General features: G+C 53.0%; 2 protein-coding genes across 5 annotated transcripts in view; one reads left to right on the top strand and one right to left on the bottom strand.

Moving 5' to 3' along the window:
• The first annotated feature begins 337 nt into the window (after positions 1-337).
• Positions 338-23,229, top strand: SZRD1 (SUZ RNA binding domain containing 1). 4 transcript variants are annotated; one of them, XM_065929906.1, is made up of 4 exons: positions 338-425; positions 17,347-17,396; positions 18,965-19,219; positions 20,220-23,229. In XM_065929906.1, exons 1-4 carry the CDS (start codon positions 375-377, stop codon positions 20,320-20,322), a joined length of 459 nt encoding a protein of 152 aa, XP_065785978.1. In that variant the 5' UTR covers positions 338-374; the 3' UTR covers positions 20,323-23,229. The 4 variants fall into 4 exon arrangements, with proteins under 4 accessions (XP_065785978.1, XP_065785979.1, XP_065785980.1 ...); XM_065929907.1 differs by having other exon boundaries at positions 18,968-19,219; XM_065929908.1 differs by lacking the exon at positions 17,347-17,396 and having other exon boundaries at positions 341-425.
• SPATA21 (spermatogenesis associated 21) overlaps positions 21,732-26,126 on the bottom strand; it is a 39,517-nt gene continuing 35,122 nt past the window's right edge. Inside the window, exons 13-17 of the mRNA XM_065928883.1 lie at positions 25,244-25,419; positions 24,409-24,586; positions 22,022-22,167; positions 21,911-21,962; positions 21,732-21,795 (exon numbers count right to left, since the gene is read on the bottom strand). Coding sequence (XP_065784955.1) covers positions 21,732-21,795; positions 21,911-21,962; positions 22,022-22,167; positions 24,409-24,586; positions 25,244-25,419 — 616 coding nt within the window. The remainder of the gene's footprint in view (positions 21,796-21,910; positions 21,963-22,021; positions 22,168-24,408; positions 24,587-25,243; positions 25,420-26,126) is intronic.

Consider the following 26,126-nt stretch of genomic DNA (forward strand, 5'->3'; position numbering starts at 1 on the left):
TGTAAAAATGTTTTCAGAGTTTTGAAAAAACATAATCTGCAGGTTATGAAAACTATAACTTTAAAAAAGTAAATTGTTTGCCCTTAGAAAAGATGGTTTCAAAGAACACACTTCCCGTACTCAAGACGATGACTTCACAGGGACTCCCATTCAGTACACGTTGCCCTTAAGAAAAATGGCAACCTTCTGATTTCTCTGCCCTCTTTCAAGATGACTTCCCCGAGGATCGTGGGCCTTGGACCAGAGCCTCTTCCGGCCTGGGCAGGGGGCGGGGTTCATTGAGCAAAGCTCTGCGTGCAGGCGCCCGCGACCGAGACGCACTTCAGGGCGCAGGCGCACGGAGGGGTGGGGGAGGAGGGAAAGCGGCGAGTAAGATGGAAGATGAGGAGGTCGCTGAAAGCTGGGAGGAGGCGGCAGACAGCGGGGTAAGGAGGAGCCGCCGCCCCGGGGCTGGGCCGGGCGGGACCTGGCGTGAGGGAAGCCTCCGGGGAGCGGGTCTGGGGATGGTTCTCCCCGAGGAAGGGCCCCACACGCCGGGCCAGGGATGAAGGAGAGGCCCCTGGCCCCCGAGCGCCGCGAAGGCCTCTTAAAGGGGCCGCGTTCCATTTCTCCCTTCACCTCGGCGCCTCCTTCCCCCGCTGCCGCCGGGCCGACGTGCGCACCGCCGGGGCGCCCCACCCGCCGCCCGGGGCCTCTCTGCCGGGCGCCCGCCGGCCCGCCCCGGGCTCCTACGGGCCTTCCTCTCCCCGTCGGACCCCCCCCCCCACCCCCACCCCGCGCCCAGAGCACCATTTTAAAGTTCATGTGCTCTGATGGGGAGCGACGCACCGTGAGGGGAGGGGTGCGCGCTCCGGGGCGGCAGGCGGGGCCCCAGAGAAGAGCGGGAGGAAACGGAGTCATTTCTGGACCCTCGACTCTGCCAAAGTGCCCGCTGCTTTGTGCCGTCCGCCACGGTGGGCGAGTCAGGGCTTTTTTCCTCTTTCAGTTTTACTCTGAGCGCCCGGGGCAGGCCGGTGTTCCGGGGACCCCGCCAGAACCGCCAAAAGCCTCGGCGGTAGCCCCTCTCCCGCGGGCGCGAGCCCCGGGAGGACCTCGAAGAGTGACCGCCGGGAGCGGGGGCGCGGTGCCTGAGGCAGCCGCTGTCCCGGCGGGGAGGGGGAGTGGACCGTTCGGCTCTTTGCTTTGGGGGCTTTTGTTTGCCTCCACAAGCTGTGCGAAGATAGTTTATCCCTAGCTGGAGCAGCCAGTTCGACTTGGTTCGTGTTTTATTTGGCATTTTCGGAGTGTGTGATTCCGTGGTGACCCTGGTGAATGTGTGGAGGTGTTTTGGGGCTCTCGTGTTCGTGTCTGTTCTTCCCCCTGGAGCTCTGTTTATCGGGAATAGGGCGTGGAGAGCCGAGTGTGGCTTAGTCGCTCAGTCGTGTCCGACTCTTGCGACCCCAGGCTCCTCTGTCCATGGGTTAGGGTTAGTTGGGTTGCCATTTCCTTCTCCAGGGGATCTTCCCGACCCAGGGATCGAACCCTGGTCTTTGCGATCCCATGGACTGTAGCCTACCAGGCTCCTCCTGTGTTGCAGGCAGATTCTTTACGGAGCTAGGCGGGAAGCCGGGTAGAACGACAGGAGCTGGGTTCCCCCTCCCCCGAGCGCCTTTGAGGGTGCTTGTCGGCGCTTGAGCAGGCTGAGAGACGGGCCCTCGCCCTTAGCGTTCCCTTAATGTTGGACCTTTGGCCTTGAAGTTTTTCCCCGTGGTGGTTCAGCATCTCTCAGGGTGTTTGTTTCTCACCTAGCATAATTGAGGGTTTGAAGAATTAACTCGTTCAGAAGTTATTGAGTTCAATTCTTAGACCATCTTTCTTGAATTTCGACTTGAGTGAGGAGAGCAGTGGAAGGATTTTTATGGGGAGCACCAGGTGTCAGCCAGCCGGGTTTTATTCGTTCAGCAAGCAGTTTGGAGTGACTGCTCTGTGCTAGGCAGTGTGCTCAGCAGCGAGTTTGTGCCAGAGAATTCGCAGTCTCCGGTAGAGGCGTTTACTGCCTACGAATGTGAGTGAATCATTCAGAACCCCTCCTGTCGCTCCCTGTGAAAGAGCTTGGCCTACAATTTGAATGTGACTCACATGAGAAGTTTCTTGAGAATCTTGTCCTTTCTTTGTTTTTCCTCACCTGTTTCAAGGGTACAGGAGTTTCTCATGTTAAAGAAGAAAATGAACAAAAAATGAATGTAGGGTCCAGAAATTGAGGATTGCTTTAGTTTTTGAGAACCATTAGAGGGCTTAGAGATAAACTAGCCCACTCTCAATTTTATAGCTGGACACCAGAGATGTCAGATCTAACTTGGATCTTTCTGGTGCTCATCCAGTATTTTTTGTACTAAACCCTTCATAAGTGCCAGGTACAGAAATGGAGCCCAACCTTGTCACACTGACATCATAAGCAGTACTGCCAAAATGCAAGTTCCTTTATATAGCTTTTATTTAATTGAAACACCCTGTAGAGGTATTATCCTCTACAGGATAATAAGTAAGGAAACTGAGATTTAGGGAAACCTGTCTGGTTCAAGGTCACGCAGATAGTAATCCGGAAGCTGGGATTTGACCTGTCTAACTCCAAATCTGGATTCTTTCTCTCGCATTCTGCTGCCTCCCACCTGGAGATCTATGGACAGTTTGGGAACTGGGCGCTGACTTTTATTGTTAATATGTTTGCTTTGGTCTTATCCTTGAAGGTTCCCTTGAATCTGATTCCCTTTGCGAATTTCATAGAGTCTTGTAAATGTGCACTTTTGAAGGAGAGGATAAGTTGTGATGTCTATATCATGGGGAAACTGACTATACAGTGTTTCTCAGATGTAGCCAGCTGAGTATGTAAAAGTCTTAGCTTCAGGTTACCCTGTCTCTCAACTGCGATAGGGTAATGAGAGTTAAATTACACACACACACATCTCCCCTTGCCAAAATAAAAAACTGGGATGGCGAGGCTAGCAAATGGGGGTTGACTCATTCTAAACATGAGCATTTAAGCTTTATGTAATCTAGAGTTCTAATCCTTGAAAGTAGAGGCTTTTGGTGATTCCTGTTCTCCAACACCACAAAGAATTTTGCCATCATGCTAGAATTTCTTTCTTATTTGTCAGTACATCTGAGGTCATTGTTTCCGGTTTATTTTCAGAACACTCAGTATCAAGTTCTGTTGTGTCCTCTGGGGGAAGACTGACATTGAAAAACATCTCAAATATTCTGTAAATAGATTGCTGTTTGCTTTTAGTTAGTATAGTGAACACTTACCTGATATAAAATTGTCCCTTTACCTATTCTCCCAAGGAGTTACAGCCTCAAAAAAAAGAAAAGACAATTTAACAAATGTGACTTATATTCCATCAGGGAAGTGATTCTTTAAAAATATACTGCCTTTGGGAGAAATGAAAATGTAGGATTGAGTTAATGTTGATTCAGACTCTTAAGTTGTGTCCTTATCTTACGCACATTTTGAGGACAAATAGTGCATTTTGTAATCGTCATATTTCCCCCCAAATGAGGTTAACAGTTTGCTCAATATGAAAAGAGCTGATGTTCCCAGGCTGCAGCAAAGTAAGGTGTTTGCAACAGAATTAGGACTTGATTGCAAGGCGCCAAGCAGGGATGTGGGAGACAAGTCTCAGGTCCACACCACCTGGTTTTTAGACAGGAGGGTTGTCTGTCTTGTTTTGGCAGTGCCTCATGGCTTGTGGGGTCTTGGTTCCCCAAGCAGGGATTCAACTCCACCCCTCCATGGTCAGAGCACAGAGTCCCAGCCCCTGAACTGCCAGGGAATTCCCAGGAGTTTCTAAAGGGGAAAGAGAGGGGAAGCTGGTGGTTAATCATTCTGTTGTGATACTTCTTAATCATCATTCCAGGAGCCAGGCTGTCTGTGCCTCCTACCCAGTGGTCTGTGACCTGGTGGTCCAGATGTGGAACCTGCAAAGGTCATCTTATTCTGAAAACAACTTAGACTTGTGCATCAGTGATGTTATCAGAGGTTACATTCTTAAGACATTACATGCTTAAGACATCTGGTACTGATTAATTATTACCGTGCAAGCATGGGATAGAAGTTAGAGAAAGAAAAGGGAGAAGGGGAAAAGTTTAAAAATCAAAACATTTCTAAAAGCTAGTTAATGGACACGGGTTCAGATTTCTGATTGTTTGACTGAAGCTTTATATTCACTTGTTTAGACACTCAAAAAAGATACAGCTTACTCCATCTTATTGGCAATGAGCTAACCCAGTCCTAGGGGAAGGATGATGGTACATAAATGGAATTGAACTGGTAGTTAATATCAAGCATTGGCAACCTTTCTCATTTTGTTGAGTCTCAGAAGTTGCCTTTTATTCTTTTTTGTAAGGGCAAGTCATGTAGCTAATTGGAAGAAAGTGTATCTTAAGTTCAAGGACAGTGGTCTTCTGGACTAAGAATTTATGTTTACTTTCTACTCTCATAGAGCCAGTCATCTGAACATTAGCGCTTCAGGGACATCATGTGATATGTGAGTCTTAGTAAGGTGTCAGTAAGCATGGGATACTTGCTGTGTTCCAGGTCCCAGGCACAGTCCATTGAGGAGACGGAGGCAGCACTTTCTTTGGGAGAGGTACACAGTCCATTGAGGAGACCGGGAGGCAGCACTTTCTTTGGGAGAGGTATAGACGGGGTCCTGGGCCTGGGATCAGAGACAGTCTTGTAGGGAAGGTGATGCCCAAAGTAAGATTCCAAGGCCAAGTTGAATTAAGCACTAGTAAGTCTGGGAGGACCAGTGCACTCATAGGCAAGGAGGCAGTGAGTGAAGAATGTGCAGCATTAGGAGAGCTACAAGTATTTCCTTCTGGCTGGAAGGTGGGGCATTGGCAGGACAGACTGGAAAGAGCTGAGGCCCGAGAGGTATACAGGGGCCGATCGGGAAGAGCTTGTACGTGGTTCTGGAGGGCTTGGAGTTTGTCCTGAAAGCGGAGAAGAGTGTTGGAGGCTGGTTTTTTTGGAGAGGAGTGAGTTTTGTACTTGTTGTTGTTTAGACTGTGCGTATGCTTTCTCTAGTTGAGGAGCAGGGGCTTCTCTTGTCCTGGAAGGGGGCTCAGTGGCTGCCGTGCCCCGGCTTCTCTCGCTGCGGCCTGTGGGCTCAGGTGCCCGGCAGCGTGTGGGAGCTTCGTTCCCTGACCAGGGATCGAACCCACGTCCCCTGCATTGGAAGGTGGCTTCTTCAACACTGGGCCACCAGGAAAGTCCCCATGGTTAGATTTTAATTTAAAAGATGAGAGCTTTGATTTGCTTAGCTTTCTTTAGAGAAGAGACCATTCTCCCTGAAGCAAGGCTGCCTGCCTCACTGTGGGTCTCCAGTGCTGCTGAAATTGCTGTCATTGCAGAGGGTGTACACTGGGTGTGGGTGGGGGGCAAATTCTAGTTTTTTGGGGGCTACCTGGTGCTGATTTCCTTCTGTTTGTCTTACAGTAAAGAAGGCATTTAAGGTTTGTGGTATCAGAGAGCACAAATTCAGGGGTACTGTGGCCAAAGGAGCCACTGCTAAGCTGTCCTTACGGAAAGACTGAGCTCACGGGACTGATGTCTTCAGAGGGGAACTTTCTATAAAGTTGTTGGCTAGTTGAGACAAGATTCTGCTGAGCAGTCTGTGCCTGGGACTCTGGAAAAAAGATGTTTCACTGTGATTTCAGAAGAAGAATAGCTTTTCACTCGTGACTGCTCAGCGCTCTCCTTTGAGGCTGCACAGGGGTTTTGTTCCCAGCGTGCTCAGGGTGTACAAGAGAGCTGCCGTGGTTGCTGTGGGTTGGAATTTGGAAAGTTGCTTTTCCTTCTCCAACGGGACAGAACTGTGTATCTTTCTGAAACTTTGGTAAAATCCTTCCAGAGAAGAGGCACTGTTGTCTGGATCTGGTGACTCCAGTCTCCTTGGAGCTAGCCTCTTTTTCGCATTTTCCCCTCTGTGGTGCAGTGGCCCCCATAGTTCATGTCAGTTTAAGGCTGTATCAAGTAGCTGGCCTTGACAAGGTGGAGTGGGTTCTTTCCTGCACACTTTCCACGGAAATAGAAATTCTTTTCCTCTCACGACAGCTACGGACTTGTTGGTTTCCTAGGGGATCAAGTTTAGCTACTTGTATCTGTGGCCAAAATACAGAATGAAATTGGTTTTTCTTAAGTGGTTACTATAAAGATTGCTCTTCCCAAGTGGTTTCTAAACTCTGCTCGCCTCCACCAAACATCCTTCTCCTTACCACCCAGTTCAGCTCTGTGCAGGATAAAGATTAAAGCCAGCAGCCACAGAAGTTAGCAACAAATCCTAACAGTGGTCTCTGTGTACATAAAGAATCTTATCCCTGAGGGTAAGACATTTAAAAATGTCCCTCACAGTACGTCATCCTCTCCCAACACCCAAAACACTTTCCCTTACAAAATGAACACAGGAAACAGTCTTTCCTTTCTAAAAGGAATAGTAAACATTGTTAAAATGCAGTTAAAATGGCATTTTTCAGGGGTGTGGTCCTTAGATGAGACTGCGCAGGACAGTCATGACTAGAGTCTGGAACGGCCAGGACTGGCGGTGCTCTTCTTAGACCTGGAGAGAGCCGCGTGTCCAGCCCCTGTGTTCTGGCCTTCTTGGATTGTAAAAGCACCTGGGGCCCTCCAGCCGTCCGTCCTGGTCCTGCTGCTGAGCTGCGTGTCTCGCTGGGGAGCAGTGCCTGTAAGCCTGTGAACTCCCGCATCCCCTGGCCATTCCTGGCAGGGCTCCCCACTCCTCAGCTAGCCTCCTGAGGGCGCCTTACGGGGCGGGCGGAGCGCACTTCACGTTCACTGTCCCCTCTGTCCCCATGACCCAGTGGCGTGTGCGGGACGGGAGCTCACATAGGCGGTCCCCGCTGAGGCTGCTGGCACCCTGAGCCCACACTTCACGACCTTCCTGGACAGTCTGTTCACCGTGGCAGAGAACTGACTAGTTAAGTGCTTTAAGGTGTTTAGTTCCTGGTTCCTTTGCAGTTGTGTATTTCTTTTGCTTGGGATTGACCTCCTGCTTCTGTAGCCTGGATGATGAACTAATGCATTTTGTGTATCTGAGAAACTTGAACTCAGTGCTCAAGAGCCAGAAAGAATCCTGTTGTTAGTTGTAATGCTAAGAACAGTGACTGTGAGATGCTGGTTGAATTTTTTTTTTTTTTTTTCTTTTTTTGAGCTGTGCTTCAATGCTTGTGGGTTCTCTAGCCAGGGATTGAACCCAGGCCCTCAGCAGTGAGTGTCAAGTCCTAACCACTAGACCACCAGGGAGTGCCTTGAAATCTTCATTATAAATGGAAAATAACTTTTTAACATCTGGCCAAGCCTCTGGAGAGAGAGAAAGTGAATAGTGTGCTCAGATCTCTCACCAGCTCTTCTCTCTCAGGCCCCCTGTATCTGTAGTTCACGTTGATGGCCTCGGGTAACCTATATCCTGTGGACTGCTTTGGGACCCACTTTGCATTTTGAATGTTGGATCCCAATGCCTTCACCCGGGTCCTGCTTCCCCTCCACAGCCCACCCTGTTGCCTCCCTGCCGTGCTCCCTGCCGTCCTGCCTGCTCTACTGGCTTGGCCTGGAAGCCCTGTGTTTCCTGCCCCTGCTGAGTGCCATGGTTCTGACTAACGGTGGTGAAGGTGCCTTTGGGTGTTTGAGTAAAACCTGGTGTTGTGGGGCGTCATAGAGATTTTGCTCCATCCCCTAGACTTTGTAGGTCTAGCAGTTCCTTTGGGAGAGAAGCCTTGCTGTCTTCATTGTGAAAAGTAGCAAGAAAGGATAGGTTGCCTTTGACAGTCAGTGACCCACTTTCTCCATCCGTGGCAGGAGAGCGATCAGGAGTCTAGGCTCAGGGCTCACGTGCCAGGTGTGGTCTGGGGCAGGTCACTAGCTACTGTCAGTGAACAGTTACTGATGACCTAGTGGAGAGTGTCACCCCCGCCAACCTGAAGACTGCAGTCAGAGGGTCTCATAGAGCTCTGAGAGAGTGTCAGAGAGGTGAGGGGGAGGCCAGTTGGCGTGTGACATGGTGAGGGGCGTGTGTGATTCGGGCACATGGCTCGGTCGGTCACTGCCATTCTCAAGGAACAGGTACCTTAGTGATGGTTTTAGTGCTTTTCTCAAGTATGGAAGATGGGAGAAGCTGGGTCCATAAAATTTTCTCCTGAAGATAGGTAACTGTCTGAGGATCAGTTCTGCCGTTTTCCCCAGAGCACAGTGCCTCATCCTGATCTCCGCCCTGCGTTCTTTCCAAGGGTGTTGAAGGTCAGTGATTGCAGTGCCTAACGGCTTGGTTCTTGTAGAACAGGATGATGGGTGACATTCTTTACTGAACAATCCCTTTTGCTCTCGGTCTTAATTTCAGCCAAGGTGTGGGAGGCATTTTATGACCAATTTGCCCTGGAGTACTTGGAATGCTCATTTCCAGGTCAGGTGAAGATTTTGTTGATAGGCCATTTAATGTGCTATTGGACTCAGCCCTGTTAACAGTAATCAAAAACCTCTGGACTGCCTGACTTACTAATCTGTTATGGTCCAGGAAATGGTTCCCTTTAGTTGCTTCTTCCTATATCGAAGGTTAGACTATTACAGTCATTAATCTTACGGAACTATATCTTTGATCAGTTGTCTCAAGTGACCTTGTCATTAATTGTATTGAAGGGTCAGTCATTATGCATTTGGTAATTTAAAAAATGATAATCTAAAAAAAAAAAATGATAATCTTATAAAACAGGTAGAATACTAGTAGCAAGGTCGTAAGTAAATATTTAAGCTGAGAACTTCCATTAGGTGTGGTCCAGTATCTCCCCAAATTGTCTGACCTGTTTGTTCTGCAGCAGTCCCTGTGTTTAAGAGAATCAATATATTGGCATGATACATAAAGTTCCCCAGAGATGTCTGTACCTACCAAGGCAAGTGGTGGGTCATTTTGACCCCTGCCACGATTGAAAAAGGAGTATTGTCTTCTAAGGAGCTACATGCCTGATGCCAGGAGGAAACAGGGATGGCCATGGTTGAGCAGGCATTCCTACCTTTGAGAAGGTCTGGTTAGTGCATATGCAAGCAAGCAGTGCACACTTTGGGGAGGGGGGAGACCCGACAGACAGGGGAAGCTTCTGTTTACATTTTTATCTTGCCTTAAAATTTGTGTTTAAAAAAAAAAAATTTGTGTGATCATTACCTTTGGGGCTTCCCTGGTGGCTCAGAGGATAAAGCGTCTGCCTGCAACACGAGAGACCCGGGTTCGATCCCTGGGTTGGGAAGATCCCCTGGAGAAGGAAATGGCAACCCACTCCAGTATTCTTGCCTGGAGAATCCCATGGACAGAGGAGCCCGGCGGTCTACAGTCCTCGGGGTCGCAAAGAGTTGGACACGACTGAGCAACTTCACTTTCTTTACTTTCTTTCTTTCAGCTTTGTTTTCCTCATGTGTGAAATTAGATTAATAAAGTCTACCCTGCCTAGTGATAAGAGTTAAATAAAGTTATTCCTGAGTGAAAAGATCATTCTGGCTGCTCTGCAGAATAAACTATAGGGGCAAGAATGGGAGCACAGAGACTTATCAGGATACTGTTCGTAATTAAAACCAAGATGGTCACAGCAGCAGAAGTATTGAGAAAATTCAGCATACATTTTGAAAATAGAACCAACAAGATCTGCTGATGTGGGTGTGAAGAGGCCTCAGAGGTGAGTCCAGTATCTGGCCTGAGCCCTGGAAGACTGGACTTGCTGAAATGGGGTGAGAGGAACAGGTTTGGGTGACGGGATAAAATCAAGAGTTGGTTTTGGACACAGTAGGCTGAGGTACCTTTTGAAATCCAAGTGGGACTGTGTATATGAATGATTTTAAAGCTGTGGAACTAGATGAGGTCACTTAATAAGCCAACCTGGAAACAGAAGGGGCAGACTCTCCAACCTCAAAGGATCAGGAGAGGAAGAGGAACCTATCTTGTTATAGAAGAAATCAAATACGAAGCGTGAGAGGGAACTACCAGGAGCGTAGTGTCTGGGAGGCTGAATAAAGAAAATGGTTTATGCATTCTATTGATAAAAGCTTACTTCAACTTTAAAAATGCCGCAAGGAAGGAACACTGAGAGTGCTGAGTTAAGTGAAGGTTTGGGATTCACCAGTAAACATAGCGCCACTGCAGGCTATTGGCAACTCTGAGAAAGATGGTTTCAGAGGGACAGCAGAGCTCAGAGAGCTGAAGTGAAGTGAGGTGGAGGATGTCACCCAGAGCATGGCCTGAGCCAGACACTGGGCACTGAGTGAGTGCTAGTTGCTTTATGCTGAGACAAATAGGACCCACCAGAGTGGGTTTTGCACATCACTAAACACCATGCCTCTTGGGTCCTTGAGGCACTCAGTCACTAGTTGCTGACAGATGTAGTGGACAAGAGGGATACTTGTCATTCTAAGGTTAGGTCTAAACCAGTGTTATCCAACAGAAGTATCCTGCAGGCCATGTAGGTAATGTAAAATTTTCTACAAGCTATATTTGAAAAGTTTAAACAGACACATGAAATTAATATTTTTAATTCAATATATACAAAGTAGTATCAAATCAACATATAAACAATATTGAAAATATATTAAAGAGCTATGTTACACTGGGAAGTCAGCTGTGTCTTTGGCACTTAAAGCACGTCTCAGTTTGGACTGGCCGCATGTCAAGTGCATACCAGCCACCTACGGCAGTCACCACTGTGCGCCGAGTGGTCCAGCTGGATCTAATGCAGAGGAGAGTGTGCCCAAAGGATTCCCTCTTTCTGGGCAGGCGCAGAGGGATCCGGAAAGCTCTTTCGAACTTGGAAAAGAAAGCAGGAAGTGGGTGTCTCTTCCAAGCAAATAGAAATTGTTTGGTCTTTACTGCATACCACCCCAGAGCCCTCTGTGGTTTTCTGGTGCCCCTGACTTTTTCCAGTTCATATCTTGCTGACCCTAGGAGTTACAACTGATTTTCCACAGTAGCTTTTTGAGTAGTATTGATACCAACTAATAAGAACCATTGCTGGCTGCAGCTGAAGTAATCTCAGATGACTTTCTAAAGCTAATCTAAGGTTACAGAGATGGGTCCATTATCAGATGCCTTTCTAGATTTGAATGTCCCTATTTAAGAGGTGTCTTTCTTTGGGGTCTCTTTTTTGCTTTCCCCTATTCTTACTGTCACTCTTCCTCCCCGACGTCTCTTCTCCTTTAAGTTTCTGCAGCTCTCCCGGGCTTCTCTCTCTCCCGACAGCGTTTGTACACCTCTGCCTCTGCCTGGCCAGGCGCCCCCTGTCAGCAGCTGCTAGCGCATCTCCTGCTCGACAGCAGGTTTTCCGTAAATGCTTGTCTCCAGCTTTTTTTTGTTTTTAATCACAGTGAAACAAAAGGAAAATGGCCAAAGATTTCCTTAGGGAGGGAGCTTTAGAACTTTATCCTTTGCCCTACAGTGACCCACATAATTAAAGTGGAATGTCTTTCCTTGCTGTGGGAGCCACAGGAAGGCGGAATGCCTGGTGGGCAATAGAACCTTCAAATCGCTTTGCGGCACTGCACAGCTCTTCTTTGTCTCTCAGCTTCTGAATTCTGCCTTTTGCTCTTTCCGATTTACCCAATCGTGTTTGCTCAGGAGTTATTATTATTATTATTATTGTTTTTGAACCTGTCAGGGATCCTGAAGGCTCGCTGTGAAATCAGACCTGGGGGAGGCAACTGTGGGTGCCGTCGCTCCTGGAGTTAGCCAGGGGATGGGGTAAGCGGAAGCACTGGAGCCGGCCAGCCCCCCCGGGGCAGGACCGCGTCACCGCCGTGCCAGTGACCTGGAGAGAAAGGCAGGGATGAAGCGCCGTTACTAAAGTTGATATGAAGGTTGTTAGGAAAAGCTTCTGTGCATTGCACATCTGGACTTGAAATAGCCAGGGGTGTGCTTTAAAAGTTATGGAGACCTTTCTATCTGGCTTTAGACCATATTTTGCTGGTTCCACCCATGAAACCAGGTAATCTTAAATCAACCCTGAATATTCACTGGAAGGACTGATGGTGAAGCTGAAGCTCCAGTCCTTTGGCCACCTGATGCGAAGAGCTGACTCATTGGGAAAGACCCTGATACTGGGAAAGATTGAGGGCAGGAGAAGGGGATGAGATGGTTGGATGGCATCACCGACTCGATGGACATGGGTTTGAACAAAGTCTAGGATACAGTGAGGGGCAGAGAAGCTGGTGTGCTGCAGTCCATGGTGTCAGATACAACTCAGCGACTGAACAGCAACTACCCACGAGTTATTTTTGTTTTATCCCTAAATGAAACTGAGGCCGTCGTGGGAGGAGGCAGACTCCCCCCAGGTGTGTGGTGTGGAGACACAGGTGCCTTGCTGGGGAAGCTGCCCCCGGGGTCTACTTGCAGATATGTGGTTCCCAATTTGGGAGAGGTGGAGGAGACTGCATGAGCCTGTGGGGCATAGCGGTTCACAGGGAGCCCAAGATCGGTCATTCCGCCTTGAATTTGAGAGGAGAATCAGAAAATACCAACTTCTGAAATGGCAACTGACAGAGAGACACATTGTGCTCAAAAAGTCACTTAGATAGTAACTGTTGCTGATAAAAAGATGTTGCTTCCTAAATCAGAGCCAAGACCTCTTAGACCTCCATTCGGTAATGAGATCACTTGGATTCTTGGAAGTTGTGTCAGCTGCCTGGTGACCAGAGGGTCTGGGTTTAGGTCATCAGAGAGAGGGGTGCTGTGGTGGAGCGGCCTGGCCCGTCCTCTGACCCCGGGGCGAGTGAGGGAGGCCCTGGGAGGCTGGCAGTCACAGGCCAGGCTCTAGAAAGGACTAGACACAGACACACACCCCGGATAACAGGTCAGGGTTAGGGTTTGTTCACCTTGTCTGCTCTGAGTGTGACTAGTGTGAATCCGCTTCGTCATTCCTAGGTGAAGTGGTAAAGTCTGTTTTTTGCAACAGTACGCTGTAACGATGCTGTCCTTACTGCACTTTGCACCAAGGCCCAGAAGAGTCTGTCTCTCTCCTCTCCTCTTTCCTCATCTCTTCCCTTCTCGCGTTTCTCTCTTCTCTCTTGTCCACCTCTGTGTCACAGGAGCGGGGCTCTCCCTGCAGTCTGCCTGCCATGCACACACATCCTGACCCTCCATTCCTTTGGAAGGTCGTGGCTGTGTCACAGTGGAGACTGTTCATGGTGTCTCCTCCTGCTCCTGTGCGTCCACCCCCAGCTTTCTGCTGGAGGTTCACGTGAGCACATTCATCACAAGACTAAGGGCCTCAGCAGCCAGTGCAGCTGTGCGTCTTTCTCGGGTGTGTTGAATTTGCAGGCCTTGATGTCTCATTGCACTCATCTTGTGGCGGTGACCTCCCTTCTATCTCTCGTAAGGACCAGCCTGTCCAGAAGCACCTTGCTGCCCACGGTGGTTCTTCGTGACTCCCCGACCCTAGGCTGCTTGCTTTCGGGCTTGCTTGTTCTTGCAGACCAGGCAGCACGGACCTCATTTTGAAGCGGTGAAGTGACACCTGTGCTTGGTAACAGCAGATCTCCTGCTTAGGATTTTGACCCAGAGAGAGGAGGCACAGAGCATCATCTTCTGGAGTCTGTTCAGTGCTACTTGACAATAAATAAAGAGCTTTTCCGGAAGGAGAAGCCATGAGAAATGGAACTTTCTTAGCCCCTCACCTGTGATTACTTCTGCCCTGACACTTGCCTTGTGCCCTGGTGACCCTTCCACTCGGAGTCGAGTTCCAGCGCTGAGCTTGTGGGTTTCTTTCACTAGCCGTGGAGGCTGGGCCTCTCAGGCCTGTGTGCCTCCCTGTGGAAGAGGAAGGTGCCCTTAGCTAGCTGGGTTCCTTGTCGGGGCCACACCAGGCCTTCTGCAGCCGATGGAATCCCTTCAGCTGTTGCCTCTCTGGAGGAGACTGGCGTTCTCCTTGTAGTGTGCCCTGTAAGAGAGTTTCCACTGGGTCCAGCTCCTCAGAGCCCGGGTCGGAGAGTGGATTGATTGCAAGGGCCTGTCCAAGGAGAGGATGGACTGACTCATGACACCTGGACAGACTCCAGCAGGAGACGCGGGGCCTCCTCCAGCTGCTGGCAGGGCGCCCGCCTCCTGCAGACAGCCCTGGGCACGCTGGGCTGCAGCAGTCCAGCCCAAGGTGGCCGGGGCCCACTTTGCTCCAGGGCTGTTGGCGCCAGAGCTCGTCCTTCCCACTGCGGGACGAGTTCCTCCTCAACCCCAATAAACCATCCTGCCCGAGGTCGTGGGGTTACTAATGCGAGTATTAGTTCCTGGGGTGTGGGGGCAGAGTAGGATCCAGGGGCTGGGAGGAAGCAGGGCTCGGTGTCCACTGGCTTTCCCAGGGGGTTGAGCTGTGTGGTGGGCGGCAGCGTGGGGTGGACCTCCAAAGGCCTTAGTTCTGGGGCTGCGCTGTGACCCTGGGGGCTCTGTAACCTCTCTGAGCACCTTTCCCTCATCTGACCGAGAGAGAAAAGCCGCGTTGTCTCACACGGGGTCAGTGTGACCGGAAGGGAGTGTTTGGGAAGGTGCATGGCAGCCCTGAGGCCCTGCCTCCGCGCGCACCCTCCTGAGAGCCTCTTCCCCCGCCTCCCCGCACACCCTCCTGACGGGGTCACCGCCAGGCCCTGCCTCCGCGCACACCCTCCTGAGGGTATCTCCCCACTAGGCTCTGCCTCCCCCCCACCCCCACCCTGCACACCCTGCTGACGGGCTCTCCCCGCCAGGCCCTGCCTCCCCACGCGCGCTCCTGAAGGGCTCTCCCCCGCCAGGCCTTGCTTGCTGGGCCTGGCAGCTTCCCTGCCTCCCCTGCGCCCTGGAGAAAGAGGGCATGCCGTGCTCTCCTGAGAGGAAGCCTGCATGGGCGCTCTCAGATGCTGTCACCACAACGTGTGTTTCCCATAGTGCTTTTAAAAAACCCGCTAAGTATTATTAGGTCCAGTTGCCTCTTATTTGGTCCTCACAGCAATATAAAAGCAAGAGTTCTTGTCATGAAGTTTAAAAATTCAGAGCTTCCCCATCAAACTGAAGCAGTAGCTTCAGTCTCCCGGGGTATGGCTGCCTGTCTGCCTGTCTTCGGGGGACGCGTGCCCCCGGCCCCTTGAAGCCCCCTCCCCTCGGCCACTCTGTTCCCTTCAGAGGGAGTTTGGGTGCTTGCCCGCCTCTTGGAGGCATTTGATCTGACCCGTTTGAAGACGTAAATCCCGCGGATGTAAAACTTTGCATTTATGATGGAGGAACTTGAATAGGAAGTCTCATTTTCAGATTGTAGCAAAATGACACAAACTTTAAAACTGCAAGTTATTTGCGAAAAGCCCTTAAAAGTTGGTGGGCATTAGTCTAACATGAAACATACTGTTTACTCAGGCAGTACCACTGTCATTAATCCTGAAATTTAGAAGAAATACATTACCGAGTGTGTTGTCGGCATAGATTTTCTTTGAGTACATGTCTGTGTGCTCACAGACAACATCTAGCTCATTTTCTTAACCCTCCAGGCACCATTTCTGTTCAGCATTAGACAGCCATAGGCACTAGCTTGTGTTCCAAGCTTGAGTATGAGGTTTCATTCTTGTGGCTTCCTACCCCCTCCAGAGAGTTGAGGGTGCCCTCAGAATACATTTTGTTATGCTTGCCTAAATATAGTTTGAGTCTTTCATAAAAACAACACATGTTAAAGACAACTCAGCATCAGTCATATCAGTGTCAGATTCCACTTAGATTCAGCTTCATATCATTAGGCTAGCTTCATATTGTTTACAGGAAACGAAAATAAAGACTTGGAAGGAAGTAAAAGAGGGGGAAAAGCATATTCCAGGTGATATCAACCAAAACAAAACTGGTATAGCTTTATTAGTGTGAAATAATAGATTTTAAGGTAGAGATTGTCACTTCACAATGGTAAGCTTTAATGTACTAAAAGGAATAATTATTGATTTTTTTTTTAGTCTATAGATCAAACAAATCAATAAGATTGTAGAAGATTTGAACAATACAGTTAACCAGCTTGAACTGTAGCCATCAACTATATTTCAGGACATAATTTGTGAAAACTAGCTCTGGGCTCTGAAGTTTTTGAAAAAAATATTTCAAAAACTTCACTAAGGCCATCTTTCTTAACATTTTGCAAGTACTAGAGTCCTTTCAAAATCCCTCCATCTTATTAGGTCAGGATTTCTCAGCCTTGGCATTGTTGACCTTTGAGGGTAGATGATTCTTTGCTGCGAGGCTGTTCTGTGCACTGTAGGATTTTAGTGGGATCCCGGTGGGCATTTTAGCCCACTGGATGCCAGCACACCTCCCCTCCAGTAACGACACCTGAAAAATGTCTCCAGACGTGGCCAAACGTACCAGAGTCACCCAGGTTGAGAACCAGTACGTAATTTTGCATGTGATTACGCCCCTGTCCAGCAGCTAGGTGGTCTTGCCTTCCCTGAACACGGTTGAATGGGACGTGTTTTAAGAACACACAGGACAGCTGAGGAGCCCGGAGCCTGAGCCGTGCTGGGCGCCCCTTCCCTGTCCCGCACGGGCAGACTCGCACCCCCGGCTCTGGAGGCAGCCTGCAGGTCCTGCTGCTGAGGCTCGGAGGACTCTGGCTTCCATCCGGCTGCACCGACGGTCGGCTTCTCTTCTGTTCTAGGCCTTTTGCTCGGTGCTGGTCTCGGAGTTCTAGTCCAAACAAGTGAAAAAAATTGTAAAACATGTGCCACACGGGCTCATGAAGGGAGAGTGTGTGTCTGAGGAGCAGGTGATGACATGTATGGGCGCAGAGGAGACTTCAGAGAGGAGAGGCGGCCGCTCCAGCTGTGTTTGGCAGGATACCTGGGAGGTTACAAGGGCTGGAGACTGGAGGCAGGCAGACCGGCCGGCTGTGTTGTGGGCCGGCTCGGGTTTGCTGTGGCTGATGTGACAGGAACAGGAGCTGAAGGCGTGCGTGCGACAGGCGTGCTTAGGGCTTGGACCGGCCCGGCCAGCAGTTGAAGCGTCTTCAGTGGGCACGGGACACAGGCAGGCTCATGTTTGGAGAGTTGATGTGAGTGGCTCTTTGAAGGACAGGTTGGCGACTGTGCAGAGACCCCAGCTGAAGGCTGCGGTCTAGAAGTCACCGCAGCCTCAGGGATGGAGGGGGACGAACCTGCAGGGAGTCAGGGCCCCACACCCCAGAGGCTCGTGAAGGGAGGGCTGCACCCACGACTTCTAAGGACACACTGTCGTCCCTGGTCACAGAGGACGCCGCCCTTAGCTCTGAAAATAAAGACATAAGTTTTTATTTGAGAGAGATTTTTTTCCACTTTTTATATACATTTTTTTCCTCTAGGAAATAGACAGACGGTTGGAAAAAAAACTGAAGATCACACAAAAGGAGAGGTAAGGCTGCTGTCTGGTCTGAGGGCTCGCGCTCTGCCGTGAGTGCTGGGCAGCCAGTGGCGTCTCCAGCTGGCCGTTAGGTGTGGCAGGTCAGGCTCGTGGGCAGCAAGCGCTTCCTTTAGGGTCAGACACGGCGGCCGTGGGAGTGAGGCTGGAGTGGTCGCCCGCGTGCTGTGTCAGTGGGCCCCCTATGAGGCGGCCTGCAGAGGGGGAGGTGGCAGGCCAGGGCTGGGCGCGGAGGCTGACGGAGGTGCGGGGCACGCTGTCTCCTAGACGCCACTCTCCTTCTCTGTGACACAACGCACTTGGGCAGGCGAGTCCCCTGGGCCCTGCACAGCTGGTGGCTCAGGGCGTCACGAGGGTATCGGGAAGAAGAGGCTCTCGGGAGTTCTTCAGGACCTTTCAGGATCGCTTTCCCCACTCAGGCAGCAGAGGGAGTGGGTTTGCAGAGCAGGTGTAGGTTGACTGGAGCGGTCTGTCTTGGCCCTGCTGACCTGTCAGCGTCCCGCGGGGAGGAGGAAAGGGCCTCTGCAGGCTTACCTAGTTGTCCCTGGGGGCCTAGGGGCCTGTCCGCCCGCTGGCTTCCTGGCTCCCCGTCTGTCTGCGCGCCTGGTCACAGCGCCCTGGCCGCCTGCCTTGGCCTCCCAGACCCGCTCCATGCCCCGCGGTAGCAGCCCCCTCCCCCGCCCCGTCACGACCCCTCCTGACCACAGGGCCCTGAAAGCAGGCCCCCGGGGCTCTTCGATTCTGAGGAGGAGCTCGGTGACCGCTCGGGGAGAGTCTTCGCGGCCCCTCCCGCTGGACCCTCGCTCTCCCTGGCTGTCTCCCCCCTGTCGTCTGCCCCGCTGTGTGCGCACGCCCGCCGTGCGCCCCCAGCCCTGCACAGTGCTTTTCCTTGGAGCGCTGCCAGGCGCCGTCTCCATCATCCCGGACCACAGCCTCGCAGCGTCCAGCAGTCCGGAGAGCCCTGCTGCGGGGCGAGAGGGGCTCTGCTCGGGACCTCTTCCGAAGGGGCCGCCGGGGTCCGGGAGGTACAGGCCCCTCAGCAGGAGGCCGGGCGTGTGGCCAGTCCCGTCTCGATGCCGGTCGGGGCAGCGGGGCAGGCCCCCGGAGCCTGGGTCTGAGCTCATGTTGGGACCTTGACTGGGAGGGAGTGCTTTGCCGACCCTCAAGCTGAGGGACTCCCACCTACCAGCCTGTTACATTCTGGTCTGTGTAGGGAAGCTGAGGTTTCTAACTGAGGCCGATGGATTCTGGACGAGAGATGTTTTGTCACAGGGGCCAAACTGTGGTGGTTGTGACCGTGATCATCATGAGGAGAGAAGTCTCAGAGTGAGCTGGCGTTCCCCCACCCCCTCGCCTGGGGTTCGGTCTGGGAAGCAGACCTGGGGCTGTGTGAGCTTAATAGGCAGGCTTGCTCTTTGGCGAAACCCTTCCTGACAGAATTTCAGTGTCTGGTCAGAGGCCAGAGACTAATGAATAGGCTTGGGGGGAGGATAGCCGCGGGGCGCACTGGGTACTCCATCATCGTGGACAGGACTTCTGAGGCTGTGTTTGCTCTTCGTCAGCAGGAAATCCAAATCTCCTCCCAAAGTGCCCATTGTGATTCAGGATGATAGCCTTCCCACGGGCCCCCCTCCACAGATCCGCATCCTCAAGAGGCCCACCAGCAACGGTGTGGTCAGCGGCCCCAACTCCGCCAGCAGGCCGGCCCTCCCGGTCAAGTCCCTGGCGCAGCGGGAGGCAGAGTACGCAGAGGCCCGGAAGCGCATCCTGGGCAGCGCCAGCCCAGAGGAGGAGCAAGAGAAGCCCATCCTCGACCGGTGAGTGTGGTCGCCCCACCCCTCGGGGGTAGGAGTGCGGCCTGCGGGGCGGGGCGGGGCTATGCGCGCAGGGGTGGACGGCACGGGTTCCAGTTACCTTGGCCAGTTTTAAGCACACCTCTGCCGCTTCCTTCTACGTAGCTCAGACCTACCTAACCCTCTGTGTCCTCACCGTCTCATCCGAGAAACGGGATGATAATCACCTGCCTCATCCATTTATTTTATGTTTTTCCTCATCCATTTATTGTACAATTAAATGACAAGTGAGTTGCGGGTGTTATCTTCTGGGTCTCATATGGTCCACTCTGATGTTTTTGTGAATTTTCTAAATTTTTTTATTGATGGCATTTTTGCCTCTGCAGCCCTAGAGGTTGCTTTGTGTAAGTTTGTCATCCCTCGGTAAAGCAGTATTTGTTAGAACATCCTCTTTCTAACTAGAGAAGCCTCTTTGGGAGGGAGGGGGTATTCGGAGGCTTGGCATTCTAATCTGTGCGGTACTTCTGTGCCTTCACTATTCTGACGGACTTCCGTTCTCTCTCCTCTGAGCCTTCATTTGGCAAAGTAGAAGTCCATTCTCTTCCAGCTCTTCACAGTCCTAGAGTTAGCTCGGAGGAGGAACGGGGCGGGGCAGGGTCCCTGCTGAGTCTTGGTCAGAGGCCTTAGCCTCAGCCCAGCCTCTGGGGAGCCTGGACCCCGAAGGTCTGTGGGACACGTGCTCTCCGTGGTCACTGTCGCTGCCCCTGGACAGCATGGGCCCTGGGGCACGCTCCCCGCCTCCAGAGTGCTGCGGGCGCTCGCAAGCAGGGACCGTCCTCCCCATCTGCTCTCCGGGCTTCCCAGCTTGGAGGTGCGCCGAGTCTGCTCGCTAGAGAAGTAGGCTTATGGGGCCAGAGTCGGCCGGGAGCCACTGGCCTCCACCCCAGACGCAGGAGTTGACTTTAAGATCTGGGGGCTTCTCCTTTGCCCTTTCTCAGGCCTCCCTCTGGTCTTCTTCTTTCAGGCCAACCCGGATCTCCCAGCCGGAGGACAGCCGGCAGCCCAACAATGTGATCAGACAGCCTCTGGGTCCCGATGGGTCCCAAGGCTTCAAACAGCGCAGATAAACGCGGGCTGCCAAGGATGCCGCCGCCCGCTGCAGGCCGCACTGCCGGGGCAGACCGCTGGACTTGAGCAGAGGGAGCGACCGACTGACTTGCACTGTGATCCCCTTTGCTCCGCCCACTGTGACCTTGACCCCCATGCACTGTGACCTCCCTTCCCCCTCTTCCCACTGCGATTGGCGTGTCTGCAAGGGCTGTCCCCAGTCAATGGAAAGGGAAAGGGTGGGGGTAAGAGGAGGGTTGGGGGACCCCCAGGGACTCAGAGTAGAGTCGGGCAGTGCCCCTTGGCCACTTGGGGTGAAGCCAGTGCCAGCAATAACAGTTTATCATGCTCATTAATTTGGGATTTCAAAACACAGATGAGAACTCCCGTCCACCACCCTCAAGTGCGTGTCTTCATCACTTAAAAGGAAGTTCCATGGGAAAATATCCTTTTTTTTTTTTCTTTCCTTCCTATTTTTGTTTGTTTATACAAATATTTGATTTGCAAAAAAAAAAAAACAAGTGCATGGGAGAGGTTTTAGCAGTTTAATGAATTTTTAATTGAGAAAGGATAGTTTGGTAGTCTACTTAAAAGTGTTTCTGGGAAATTCACTAGAAACATTAACCAATAGGACTTTGGTGAGCTTAGCTTCTGTATTCCTACTGCCGCCCAGACGGGGCCGGGCTCTGCAGCCCCCAGGACAGTTGAGCACCCATGCCTATACCTCCCTCCCCCAGCTACGGCCCAGGGCCTCTGCGCCCTGCCTGCAGACTGGGCTAGCTCTGTAGGCTCTGAGAGCCTGGGGAGGGTGCCAACCCCTCACCTCTAGTATTTTGGGAGATGGAGAAAGTGAACAGACTTCCCCTTCCAAAACCCCTCAGGGTGGTTCCCGACCAGCCAGGCTTACTGCTTCTGGAAGAAGGCAGGGAGTGAGGCTGCACTCCAGGCTGTGGGAATAACGGCTGCAAGACTTGCTCCATGTTTTGCTGTCAGCACAAGGAGAGCCAGGAGAGGGTCTGACTCCAGGACTCGGAGCCTCCTGCTGAGTGTGGTCAGAACATAGGTGGACTTTCCCGCTCCAGCAAGACTTAGAAATAACTCTCACGTGTCTGTGGGGTGCCATCGCTGTCGATGGCATCGGCTTGGTAATTGTACCCAGGACATTCCCCTTGTGAAATCACTACCTGAGGAGCAAACCATTCTGAGTACGTTTGGGGAAAAACAAGCTGTGCATTGCAAAGGTTGATAATGACAGAGTGGTTCCCCCTGCGCCTAGGCTACCCTCCACCCCTTTTTTCCATAGCAAGGGCCTTGAGTGAAGGCAGTTTACACTCTGTCCTTAAAGCCTGGAGACTGGCTTTGGCTCTTTGAGGTGGAAGAGGCTTAGAGGGCTCTGCCGAGAGCAGCCGTGTGTACCATCTGGCCCCTTTCAGGCTTTCTGAGCTGTCCCGTTGCACTGCACCTGGCATCCCTCAGCCAGCCAGACGGCCTGCCTGCTCGGCAGATGAGCTTTGGAGCGGGTGCTGTGACGTCTGTGGCTGGGGCAGCTTGTGCCGGCCACGGTGGCGGGCCAGGCTCCTGCCTCTGGTCCTCCTGCCCTCAACTCACCCCGTGGGGATGTCAGCGGGGCCCAGCAGGCCTTGGCCCATTGCATCTGCCCCTTAGGAGGGGAGGTTGGCTGCCAGCCGAGTCAGCAGCTAGTCCCCAGCTTGGGCTTACCACTGAGTGGAGCCCGGAAGCGGTGTGTGCAGAGAGCTGGATGCAGCTTCAGTGAGAGCCTGGGCATGCTGAGTGCCAGCACAGGCCGTTCTGAGGGGTGGGCGGGGGGGAAGGCTGCTGCTGTCTCCACGTCCCGGACCAGGTTTCTGCGTCCGAGACGGACAGTGTCCATCCCTCACGTGACAGTGGTTTCTGGTCCAAGATGAGATTGTCCTTTTCAGCTGGAGAAGGTACAGGGGTCGGCAGGTAGAAAGGCCAGAGGTGCTGAGGGCCCCACTGTGGGGACCACCTGCTCTCGCTCCCCTCTTCCTGGCGGGAGCCCAGGAGGCCGGCTGACGGGTGTCTGGATCGAGGGGGTCGTGGGGCCTGCCGCTCCCGCCTCCCTCCGGCCAAAGATGGGCTCTGCCCGCTGCGTGCCTGCCCCCACCCACCCGCAGTCGACTTCGGTTCCCCAGACAGAGAGGTGACAGACAAAGCTTAGACGAAACGAAACAGGGAGCTCTTGTTGGGGGAGGCGGGCGGGGGATGGAGGACGGTTTGGGTTCTGTGTGTGTTTGTGGGTTTTTTTTGTAGTTGTCTCTAACTTTCCTTAAGTGCTTTTTTTTTAAGTAAGCTGCAGGCTTTGGCTTGGAAACCCCGGAGGGGTGAGGGGGCAGAAACCTGAGGCCGCTGCCCCTTGTCTGCCTCTGTGGTTCTGTCCCCTTCCCCAGCTCCCCCCTCACGCCCGAGCCAGGCCTCAGACCTCCCGGCTAACCGCTTCCCACGAGCCACTACTCTGACGTCAGCCTATAACCAAAGGAGCTGGGGGTCCGGGCCTGGCGACCCGCCCTTCTCCGCCCACTCAGTCAGGGTGCGCCCCACCTGCAGGCAGGAGGCAGCACCCGATCTGCCCCCCTCAGCCCCTCCAGGGCCCCGCCCCGCCCTCCCCTGCTCGCCCCGCCTGGGGACTCTCTGCTCAGGGACGGCCGGCAGGGCTGCCCCGGCCTCCCCGGTAGGCAGAGACTCTGGGAGCCTCCGGGGTCCTGTTTTTGGCCATGCGGGCCCCTCGGGCGTCTGAACAGGGGGGCCCGGGAGGGAGCCTGCCCCCTGCCGTCCTGCTCTGCCGGTCCGGCAGGCATGCCCACCCCACCCCGCACCTCGGGCTCCTGAGTCGGCAGATGAGGCATTTTATAAATTGTATTTTAAATACATGTTTTAAACTTGTCAAAGCCTTGTCCTCATTTCAGTCTCTGACCTTCTCACCTTTCGCTGTGGCTGTGTGTTCAACCGCTGGGAGCGCTCTGCTCAGTCCCAGGGAGGGCCTCTCTGAGGACAGGACTGGGGCGGCGTGTGAATTCAGGCCAAGAACCCCAACCCATCGACTCCAGGGGAAGGAGACCCCTGGGTCCTGGGTCCCCGCTTGGGAGAGCACAGCTCAGCCCCCCGCGGGCCTCCCCACCCCACCAGCCACCTTTCCATGGGGTCTGCCTGTGTGAGAGGCCGGGGTCGTTCCCAGGCAGGTCCCTTACATCCACCATTTCCTTCAAGCAGGGGGAAGAATTCCTGCCCTTGCGGGGCTCCTGGTCCAAGGCCTGGAGACACTCATCTGAGGACAGTCCCGTTCTGTGCTTGGAGAGCACAGAAGGTCTAGACTTGCACGCAGGACACCTCCAGTGGGACACCTGGCCTCCGCAGGCTTTCAGGGCGGCCCTGCCTTCAGGGCTCGAGCTTGAGGCCCCACACTGACAGTCGGGTGGCACGCAGGCACGGAGGCTGAGGTTCTTGTTTATTGGCTTACCAGGCCACAAAAGAAAAGTCCAGCAGCAGCCCCTGCCTGGTGACCCGTCAGACGCAGGCAGAGTCCGGACTCGGCAGGGTCAGTGGGTTCGAGCCGGTACAGAATTCAGACGGCCGGGTTCCCTGGGGGAGAGGCAGGGGAGAAGGGCGGGAGGAGTGAGCCACCCCGTCTGCCCAGGGCAGGGATGGAGCCCCAGTCGGGCTGGGGGCCTGATTCCAAGGCTCGTGTGGTTTCATCCCAGTAGGCCCAGGGACGACCGCTGCAGGCAAAGCTCACATCCACCTGGCTGCTGAGCCAGTCTCCTACTACTATGAAAGCAGAATCAGACTCGGGCAAAGAACTTGAGAATTAAACCCTCTGCGTGAGAAAGGCAGGTAGCGCCAGGGAGTCCTGGGCACCAAAAGGCATGAGTACACTGACTTTGGAACGACCCGCCCGGCCCAGAGATCAGTTCCTTCCCTCTCCTGTCCTTTCCCCTCTCTCCTCTCTGGAGCAGCAGTGTCTGCATCCGCCTCCTGGAAGGCTGGATGCCCCTTAGATTAGGCCGGGCCCTCTCACGAGGAGGCGGACGGGCCTACGCTGGGGCCTGCCCTGCCCTCAGGGTACTCACCTGCCTCCCTGAGATCCAGCGTGCAAGAGGATGCTGTGGATGTCGGGGCCCAGGCCGCTGGTGGTGCACTGTTCCAGCATGTAGTGGCCGCCCTGCTTCCGGCGGACCGTCTTCTTGTCCAGCCGTGGGCAGAGCGGGATGCAAGGCACCTGGGCGTACGGGCTCTGCAGGTTGGCAGCTGGCAGGAGGGGGGTGTTTCAGAGCACGCTCAGCCTTGGGAGCCAGGCCGACCCGTGGGAGGGTTTGGGCCACTCACTTGACCTCCCTGAACTGCTACAGAAGCCAGAGATGATAGTGGCGTCCTCCCCAGAGTTGACAGTGAGGATTTAAGGGGTGGTGTATGTAAAGCGCTTGGCTGAATGCTGAGCTGATAAGCACAGGCTGATAGCAGCTTAGAAAGGAGCACACATCTAGTCATTCGGAAAGCTCCTCATCCACCCACCTGGCACACAGCAGGGGTCTGGCCTGCGTATAAACTCTCCTTTCTGACACATGCTCGCTGTGCGGCCTTACGCAAGTTGCTTAAACTTTAATTTTCTCATCGTAAATGCATAGAGTATTAATAAACACATGGTTATGATGACTAAATTCTAGCACATCTGCAAAGGGCTTATCACAGAGAGTGACCCCAAGGGTGCTCAAGAAATGAGGAGTTGGGATTGCTCAGCCCCTCCGCCCTCCCAGTCCAGGCTCTTGGGACCAGCCGTGCTCCCTGGGGTCGGGCTAAGGGTAAAGAGTGTGGGGGGCTGGAGCTGGGGGTGATCATCAGCACACAGCTGGGCCCAAAGCAGGGAGCCATGCCTCGGCCCCAGCTGGGGGAGCCTGGGGCCCTCACCATAGTTCTGCTGCTTCAGCCGGCTCAGGACCCTGAGGACTCTGCGTTCGGGCATCTCCAGGGTGTCTGCCTGTGGGGTGTTGTAGGGAAGCTTCTTCCGGGGCCGCAGTCGCCCTACGGCCGATTCCATCTCCCGAGCCTTACAGGTGCCTTCCTTCAGCTTCCTCTGGTAATAGCTGGGGAGCAGTGCCGCTCAGCTCAGCACGGCCACGTCTCCTTCCCCTCCTCCTCCCTCCGTCTTCCTGAGCCCCTGTTGTGTCTGCCCAGCTCAGGAGCAGGGGCTCAGGAGATCTGGGCGTTTGTCCCGGCTCTGCCATTAGCTTCTGTGGCTGCAGGCAACTTACTGCCCTGCTCTGAGCCTCAGTCACCCCATGTGAAGTGCGGAGACGGTTAGCTCTCCCAGTCACTGCAAGTCACCTGACTTCTCAGGTGGATCAGTCAACGTTTTTATAGGGTTAAAAACAAAGGTTAACAAGACCCATTAAGCATTCAGCAAATTGGCCCAAGGAAAGAGCTTGGCAAATATTACCCATGATTTCTATCACTGGTATTTTTACTTGGATGTGCAAATGCTTTGCAAGCCAGCTATGCAGTTAATTCCTGCTCATCTTCCAGATTTTAGCGTAAGGGCCATCTCTTCCAGGAAGTCCTTTGTCTTCCAGTAGACTAGCTGGGCCCCAGCTATAGACCCCTGACAATCTGTACTTACCCCATCACAGCCCACTTAATACTCCTAACTCATCACTGCTTGCCTTCTCCCCACTAGACCGCAGCGCCATATATACATTCATTCATTCACATATTACGTGTTTGCTGTGTGCTAGTCACTCATCTCAGTGCTTGGGGCTGCACAGATGTTTATTTAAGGCCCTGGTGTCGCCTC

The sequence above is a fragment of the Muntiacus reevesi genome, chromosome 3 (assembly GCF_963930625.1).
Source record: "Muntiacus reevesi chromosome 3, mMunRee1.1, whole genome shotgun sequence".
In the NCBI taxonomy this organism is placed as follows: Eukaryota; Metazoa; Chordata; class Mammalia; order Artiodactyla; family Cervidae; genus Muntiacus; species Muntiacus reevesi.

Excerpts from the sequence above, each read along its gene's own strand:
- SZRD1 (XM_065929906.1), top strand. The coding sequence starts at position 375 with ATGGAAGATGAGGAGGTCGCTGAAAGCTGGGAGGAGGCGGCAGACAGC. Across the intron at positions 17,397-18,964 it reads AAGATCACACAAAAGGAGAG|CAGGAAATCCAAATCTCCTC; the intron begins GTAAGGCTGCTG and ends GCTCTTCGTCAG. Across the intron at positions 19,220-20,219 it reads GAGAAGCCCATCCTCGACCG|GCCAACCCGGATCTCCCAGC; the intron begins GTGAGTGTGGTC and ends TTCTTCTTTCAG.